The sequence below is a fragment of the Balaenoptera physalus genome (assembly GCF_965194825.1).
Source record: "Balaenoptera physalus genome assembly, chromosome: 20".
Classification (NCBI taxonomy): Eukaryota; Metazoa; Chordata; class Mammalia; order Artiodactyla; family Balaenopteridae; genus Balaenoptera; species Balaenoptera physalus.
The window spans coordinates 42748080-42756919 of record NC_138901.1 but is presented as its reverse complement, the minus strand read 5'-3'; the positions used below and the strand labels follow the sequence as shown (position 1 = coordinate 42756919).

Below are 8840 nucleotides of genomic sequence, written 5' to 3'. Positions count from 1 at the left end.
CTGAGCCTGCGCTCTAGAGCCCGCGAGCCACAACTACTGAGCCCACGTGCCACAACTACTGAAGTCCACATGCCACAACTACTGAAGCCCACGAGTCACAACTACTGAGCCTGTATGCCACAACTACTGAAGCCCACATGCCTAGAGCCCGTGCTCCGCAATGAGAAGCCTGCGCACCACAACGAAGAGTAGCCCCCGCTCAACACAACTAGAGGAAGCCCGCGCACAGCAATGAAGACCCAACGCAGCCAAAAGTAAACAAATAAATTTATTTAAAAATAATAATAATAATAATAAAAGAATATAACACTACCCATTTTCCAAAACAAATGGTTAATTTAAATTATATAGGGAATTTGAACACTAACAAAAAGTCAAAAAACACTGGAGACAGTGGGGACGATGGTTAGTTACAGTGAGGACCGTCATTCACAGGGCTGAACACTGCCAAATGCCTCTTTCCGCAGAAGAAGAGAATGCATGTACTTAACATTTGTGGTGTGCAGTGTGCCAGACACTGTGCTAATGCTTTATATCGATTACGTCCTTTAATCTTCACAATCATATTATCCCCATCTTACTGTGAAGTTAAGTAACTTGTTCCAGGTCATTCAGCTAATCCACTGCTGAGATGGAATCTAAACCCAGGCAGTCTGACCTTACTGTAAGACCAACCAAACTGAAAAGAGATTTAATTAAAGAAAGTTAGTTCCAGTGTTTGTTTTGGGGTCAGTACAAATTCAGCCTATGTTCCACACCAGCTGTATAACATAGTATAAACTGTTCATCCACCGTAACGTAACCAAGAAGTTTTTCTTAAACTCTGTTCACCAAGATAGGGAAATACACAACATATTATATTATATTGTCATAAAGGTAGAAACAAGAATTACCTACCCTTCAGATGCATAGAAATTCTGGTAACCAGAAAACGCTCCTAGATAACTAATAAGGACCTACTGTATAGCACAGGGAACTCTACTCAATACTCAATTCCACAATGGCCTATGTGGGAAAAGAATCTAAAAAAGAGTGGATATATGTATAACTGATTCACTTTGCTGTACACCTGAAACTAACACAACATTGTAAATGAACTATACTCCAATAAAAATTTCAAAAAAAAGAAAACTCTCCACCCTCCCACCTTAGAATATGTGATACCAAATAAACATTCCTTTCTTCTCCCTCTTTCGCTGCAACCCATCTAGTCGGATTAGGAGACATCTGTCAGATTAACTGGAATTCATCAACGAGGCAAAGAAGCAATTGGTTAAGTACAAAAAGAGACAGATTAAAGAGATCGGGGAATTCCCTGGCGGTCCAGTGGTTAAGGCACAGCGCTCCCAATGCAGGGGACGTGGGTTCGATCCCTGGTGGGGGAACTAAGATCCTACATGCCACGGTCAAAAAATAAAAAAATAAAATAAAATAAAAAATTTTTTTAAAGTGTTTAAAAAGATCGGAACTGTTGCAAAATAAAAGTTAAATAACATTAAAACAGCTAAAAAAACTGAACTGTATCCAAGAGTAAGAATGCATCCCTTATACAGAGCACTGACTAACCCTTAAAATATCTACACTTTGAGATGAATCCCCAAAAAAGCAGGGGCAGGGTTGGCTCAAGCAAGAAGAGTAATGAGTAACAAAATGGAAAAGGCCTTATTGTGAAACATTTAAGACATTTAATCTAGAGTAGTCTAGGTCTCATTCCAAAGGCATACCGGAAATCAGGGCACTAGGGCATTAAAAATAGCAGAGAAGTGCTCCAAAAATCTCAAAAATGCTGAAAACCACCAAGCTATCATTTATTTGAGGGAGGCAGCGGGGAAGAGCTGGAGGAGGGGTTACAAAAGACCCACCCTCACAGTATCTGCAGGGTTCCTGACTTCAAGTGTGTCAAGACACACAATCTAAAGACTGGCCCTGGGCTTCCCTGGTGGCGCAGTGGTTGAGAATCTGCCTGCCAATGCAGGGGACACGGGTTCGAGCCCTGGTCTGGGAAGATCCCACATGCCGTGGAGCAACTAGGCCCGTGAGCCACAACTACTGAGCCTGCGCGTCTGGAGCCTGTACTCCACAACAAGAGAGGCCACGATAGTGAGAGGCCCGCGCACCGCGATGAAGAGTGGCCCCCGCTTGCCGCAACTATAGAAAGCCCTAGCACAGAAACGAAGACCCAACATAGCAATCAATCAATCAATCAATCAATCAATCTTTAAAAAAAAAAAAAAAAAAAAAACTGGCCCTTGGGAAGTAATTCCTAATTAAACCAAGCAGTCCCCTCCAAGAAAGGTTCACACAATTCCTTACCCTAGAAATCCTACCCATTTATCTTAAATGGTTTAAGGTGATTCTACCAAGAGGCAGACGCCAAATCAGACTGATGTCCTCCTCAGGCCCCTTCTCAGGCTAACTCCACGATATTATAAAAACAAGTTTGAGGGCTTCCCTGGTGGCGCAGTGGTTAAGAATCCGCCTGCCAATGCAGGGGACATGGGTTCGAGCCCTGGTCCGGGAAGATCCCACATGCCGCAGAGCGACTAGGCCTGTGCACCACAACTACTGAGTCTGCACTCTAGAGCCCGTGACCCACAACTACTGAGCCCACGTGCCACAACTACTGAAGCCCACGCGCCGAGAGCAGCCCGTGCTCCGCAAGGAGAGAAGCCACCGCAATGAGAAGCCTGTACACCGTAACCAAGAGTAGCCCCTGCTCGCCACAACTGAGAAAGCCTGCGCGCAGCAAAGAAGAACCAACGCAGACAAAAAATAAATAAATAAAATAAATTAAAAAAACAAAAAAACAAGTTTGAAAGAGCAAATGACAACACTAAGTCTCGGCGTGCAAGTAAGGGATGGAGAGTCCAGCCTCCGTGCGCTCACCCCACATCTCTCTCCTCGGCCCCAGTCCTCTGGTGCCACTGGGCACCCAGGAGGCAGCGTGGTGCAGAAGGCAGCCCCTAGATCGTAAGGCAGAAAAGCTGGAGGCGGCTGTCTCTGCCGTGCATGATCGAGCTCTGCAACTTTGGGCAACTCATTCTCTTTGGGCTTTGGCTCTCTCCTCTGTAAAATGAGGGGGTTGGGAGCCAAATAATTGCTAAATTCCTTTGCTCTTCTAAAATTCTTGGACTTTACAGCCCAGCAATTCTCTTTCACAACTTTTTCCTCCCTCTGCGGTCACCATCCTTCATCACCCTCCGTAACCCAAAGGGAGACAGGAGTAAGGTCATCTCAGCATGTTGTTCTAGAAACCACCCAACAAAGAAAGGCATCCTTTAAGCACGTGATATACAAGTTAAACGAACTGAGGTTAGTCATTCACTGTCTCCCTTTCGTTCTGTGCCAGTGGTTTTTCCCTGAGCACTAAAGTAGTAGCTCAGAAAGCCAAGAGGAGGGGAAGGGGAAAGTGAGAGCAGGGCTGGAAAAAAGAGGAAAAGACATGACTCAAGCATCCAACCTGTTTCGATCAAAGTTGCCTTCATTTGATAAGAGAATTATACTGCTATTTTTTTTTAAGTTGAAAATCACTATTTTATACCATATTATGACTAAAGCCAAGTCTTTTCAACTCTGTGGTGCTGTGAACACAATCCCAGTATATCCCAATGATCCCCAGTGGTTCTAAGCATCCCAATACGGGATAAGTATCCTTACTGTTTTTTAAGGCGCTGGCAAATTCTGGGCCACCTTTGTCCTTGAAAATAGGGAAAACATCCGGTTGAGGAAGCTGATTGGTGGTCAGCAGAGCTTTTTGTAGCTTTATCCTTCCTTCCAAGAGCTGGTCCCACAGTGCTGAGAAAGAAAAAAGAATTCCATTCTTCAGTTAATAAAATCTTCCTGCGGCAGGGAGAGGGGGAGGGAATGGAAATCAAAGCAGTCCCTAAGCAGCATGGCTTTATCAGCTTCAAGCCATGGAAACTATTTATTACAGGAAAGAAATCCAGTGTCTGGACGCAAACTGACTTGCTACATGAGCGAGAGAATGCTACGGCCCAACAAGAGGAGACGACGCTCTTCTCTTCAACCTTCCACAGCTGCCAGAAGTACTAGAGCAGAACCAGCAAAGCAGCTGAGTGAAGCAACAGCAGGCCAAGCGCAGGGGAATGGCACTTTGGGCCTCTAGGTAAGTGGGGCACGTCACCAACTAACTGGAAGGACACAGGAGAGAGCAAACAGCCACAAACAAACAAAAAGGAGATCAAATGTGGACACTCAAAACAAGCAAACAGCAAGCCGTGTACAAACCTATCTGGTTCTTCACAGCTTGGCCTTTCTCCACTTCCTCGGAAACTCTGACCTCGGAGAAGGTCATCACCACCCCGTCGTCCTCACTGGTCCTGTCTTCAGCCTTGTCTTCCTCACTCTCACCTTCGAAGTCTTCCTCACCATCCCCTTCTTCCATACCACTCTCCCGCTCTTCGTCTTCCTCCTCCTCCTCACTGCTACCGAGGCCATCCATTCCCTCGGTAAATTTTTCAAAGTCACTGATGCTCTGGACACTGAAGCCCGACGCCTTCCTGGAGTGGCCTCTGCTCCTCTTTTTCCAGGCCAGGCTACTGTCACCATCACCACACTCCTGTTCCTCAGCACTCATGGCGTCCTCCCCCGATTCCTCCAGGCCCAGACCCTCTGAATCTCCATCTCCAGACCCTTCCTCATCAGATATTTCTTTATCTGAACAAGGGAGGGAAGAAGGAAAAAAAAAAAAAGTTATCTTAAAACAAATACTAGGCCATATCTTTCATCTTAACTAAAGGATCATGACACGTATCCAAAAAAAAAAAGTATTACTGTATTCAATGCAACTCAACAAATATTTATTACACATCTACTATCTCTAAAATGTTAAGGGAGAAACAAAAATGAATAAAACATGGGTCCTATGGGATTTCCCTGGCGGTCCAGTGGTTAAGACTCCACGCTTCCAATGGAGGGGGCTCGGGTTCGATCCCTGGTTGGGGAACTAAGATCCTGCATGCCACACGGCACGGCCAAAAAAAAATAAACAAACAAACAAAAAAACAAAAAACATGGGTCCTATCCTACTGAAAGGCTCTAGTGGGAAAGACAGACCCATAAAAACTATAATACAGAGAAGAATTAAAAGCACTTTGACAAAGTTTTGGTAGTCAAGAGGAGGAAGAGATTTTAACTGTGGAGCAAGTGAATTTAAGCAAGGTTATAAGGAAAAGGCAGCCTTTGATCTGGACCTTGAAAAATGGTCAGATTTCATCTGGTGTGAGGGAATACTGGTTTTCCCAAACCTGCATCTGAAAAAATAGAGTTTATCACTAACTGTCCCAAATGCACAATCTCTATCACCCTAGTGATGCTTATTAAACACTTATTAAGCACCTATTATGAACCAGCCATGGAATAAAACTAGAGACTGACAAACAGAATGTAATATCTGTGGGGACGGGTTCACAGTCTGCTAGGAGTGGTAGATATGCATAACCAATAACTACATTACAATATCATTAGTACAGTGTATAGAGAAGGGTGAAAGATGGCTTCATGTGAAGGACACATTATAGTTTTACTTATTAAGCATAAGTAACAGGTCATCAGACAGAGAAGAGGGAAGGAAAGGAAAAGCAGCAGATGCAAAGGTCCAGCACACAAAAGTGCACTGGGGTACAGAATGCTGGGATATGAGCCCAGAGAGTTGCTCAGGGACCAAATCAGGAGGGGTCTTGTCTTCCACAGGAAGGAGTCTGAACTTGATCCTTCAGTAAATGGAATATTAGTTATGGCTCCTGATTTTACTTATGCTTGCCGTATCCTGATACTTACAGGTCTTTAATGATTATCCAATCTCTTCCATGGTAGAACACAGGAAGCATAATCATACAAGGACCTGTTACCAACAACTTTCTTCATGAAATAAAGATTTTTATGAAAACATGATGTCTTAAGTACTTCTTTAAGTAACAATATATAAACTCAAGACAGAGAAGGCTGTCAAAAACATATATATATACAGAAACTAAGTGCCAAATAGTAAAGAGAAATAATCCTTTAAGTTCTTTAAATGTATGCCATTTCTCAAGTAAGAAATATTCACAGAGTAGTAGTTTAAAGTATAGATCTTAGAGTCAGACTGCCTTATTTGAGTTCCAGCCTGCACTTACTAGATATATGACCTTGAGCAAGTTACTTAACCAATGTGCCCCTCAATTTCCTTATCTGTAAAATGGGGATAAACAGTACCAACCTCACAGGGCTGTTGGGAGGATTAAATGAGATAATACATGTAACGATACGGTGGTAACATTTTCTGAGGACTTACTATGTAGCAGGCTCTTAGAATTTAAAGGACTTACCACAGTGCCTGACACGTGGTGAGAGCTCAATAAATATTATATTGGTCCCAGGACTGTTCTGTTTATCATTCTCTAAGCAAAGAATACGAAATGAGCTTATCATCTGGGATCCCCAAGGACTGTACCAGGGACTAAATCATGGATATCACAGCATGAGTGATTGTTTCTTTTATATGATCTGTGGATTCTCAACATGGTCCCTCTGACCTCTCTAAAGGAAAACAAACAGCATCCACTCAATAATCACCATATCCCGCCCCCTTCTTCCACTCTGAGAAACTCACAGTCTTTAAAACTATAAGCTCACATCCTCCTAATTGTTGCAGGGAACAGGAAAGGATTATGAAATTTTTACAGTGGCAAAAAATGAGTGTCACAAATTAATATTATCCAGTGACTCGATGCAAGACTTGACAGACCAAAGGAAAAGGGCCAAAATCCATGAGCAGCATGCCCATCAGACACGATGCTTTGTCAACACATAGCCCTCTCCGAAATCCAAATATGCAAGGCCTTTTCTCTCACTCCGTTTTAGGGTGAGCCAATAGTGCAAACATTAGGAGTATAGCAACTTAATAGCTCCAGACTTCAGATTCCTTACAAAGTGAAATTCAGTACTTCAAAGGGCCCTTTCTAATGCCAAATCAGTGGTCTCTCCTAAGACAGTAAGTGGGGCATCCGGACTAGTTCTGCAGAGAGCATCAAAAAAAAAACCAAAAAACAAATTTAACCCCAAAAAATCAGGAAAGAAAGAGTACCATGGAAATACGTCTACTCACCAGATGAACCTGGCAGAGTCTGCTCCCAATGGTCTTCCTTCCAAGCTCTTCTAGAGGTGGTCTTGCCAGAATACCTCTTGTCTGTGTCCAAGAGGGAGGCTGATGCCAGCTTTCTAATGCTACCCACCGCCAGGAAATCACCTTCCCCATCTTCCCCTTCATCAAACCTGTCAATCACTCTGGCAGCAGTGGCTGTCGGGGGAGGGGGAAAAGTAATGAGAATCTCCTGGTTAGAACAAACTTAAATGGCAACCCCGTTCAGCCCTCTAAATTCACGCTTGAACGTCCTCTACAAAATCCCCACCAACTTCCAAGAACAGGGACCTCATCACCTCCCAAGGCAGACCACTTGCTACCTTGCTGCTGTTCCTGTACAGAAAGCTGACTCTCTGCATCTACTAGAAGGATATATTTCCAGGCCTTGGATCATAGAAAACTAGTCTAATCCCTCTTCCATGTGTGACAGTCAGCTCAAATATTTTAAGTCAGCCATCATCATGTTCTATCCCACTCCAGCCCATCCCTCAGGGAGTTTTGTTTTTGTTTTTTTTTTTTGCTTATCCTGGCTAAACAGCCCCAGTTCCCTCAACTAATTATTCCTAAGAAACGGTCCAGCACTCACATTTATCCCTCCGTATTCTCCCTTCCTCACACTTCTCTGACTCAAGCCTAAAGGAGGATTACTCCCAACTAGACCTTGAACATCAGCTTACAGATCAGAAATATCATTCGTCAGCCGCTAAGCAAGTGTGCTGAAGCCTGAAAAGGCTTAAACGGCACCATGGAAGCCGACTTCTTCCTTCATCCTCCAAGTAGGTTCTCAGGGACAGGCAGAGTTTTTTTTTTGAAAAGGATGAGACTTTTTCTTCTCATTTCTAACGCAATGCCAGTAAGGGCATCCTGAAAGATAACTTCCAACCTGCTACCAGACTCTGGCTGCCTGCAACAGCACTGGATCAACAGTTAACCCAAGCCTGAGTCCTCCGGACGCTCCGCCCACCCGAGCACCAAATCTAGAACGCACGTCCGAAGGATCCCGAAGCCCTCCTCCCCAGCCCCGGGGGCCACCCTCCCGGGAAGCAGATTTCCTCTGCGCCAGGGTTAGGAGAGTAGGCTAGGCGGCGAGGCCCAGCTGCCGGCCCCTCACACGCCGCCCGGGTCCGCACTGGGCCCGGCCCACGGCTCCGCACGTGGCCTTGCCCCCATCAGGCCTCACCCTCCTCCGGGTCTGCCTCAGGATCCGCCTCGCGCGGTCGCGGGTTCAACAACTGTTCCAGCTGCAGCGCTAGAGGCTGCGGCCCCGCCATTGTCACCAGGTCTCGCCCTGCGCCGCACTACTGAATGTCGCTCTCCCCCTTCCGAGTCCTCTCGCCCAGAGACTGAGCCCCAGCGCAACCAGGGACGCCCGGAGCCGCGCACCCAGCTCCGGGCCGGCAACTTCCGGGAGGCTCCCGGGAGGGGGCGGGGCTTGCGTCACTACGGGCGTTGCTAGGATGAAGGCGGAAGCGCCCGGAAGGCTGACGCGTGTGCGTGTGCGCGTGCGCGTGAGCCGAGGGGGTGCGTTGGGCAGCGCGGGAGCGCGCAAGGGCACGGCACCGCCGCTGGCCCCGAGCCGAGAGAGCCTTGCGAGCAGCCTGTGTCCTCTTGTATAAAGTATGTCTCAAGATTTGTCCAAGATTTGCTTAGAAATAAAGTGTGACCCGTGGTGGCTGATTTGGGAAGGAGGAGGAGT

General features: G+C 45.8%; 1 protein-coding gene across 3 annotated transcripts in view; it reads right to left on the bottom strand.

The window, feature by feature from the left end:
- AATF (apoptosis antagonizing transcription factor) overlaps nucleotides 1-8573 on the bottom strand; it is a 103048-nt gene extending 94475 nt beyond the window's left edge. For all 3 annotated transcript variants that reach the window (XM_082440026.1, XM_082440027.1, XM_082440028.1), the window contains exons 1-4: nucleotides 8325-8573; nucleotides 7109-7300; nucleotides 4249-4677; nucleotides 3658-3795 (exon numbers count right to left, since the gene is read on the bottom strand). In XM_082440026.1, coding sequence (XP_082296152.1) covers nucleotides 3658-3795; nucleotides 4249-4677; nucleotides 7109-7300; nucleotides 8325-8415 — 850 coding nt within the window. In that variant the 5' untranslated portion in view covers nucleotides 8416-8573. The remainder of the gene's footprint in view (nucleotides 1-3657; nucleotides 3796-4248; nucleotides 4678-7108; nucleotides 7301-8324) is intronic.
- Nucleotides 8574-8840: the final 267 nt, after the last annotated feature.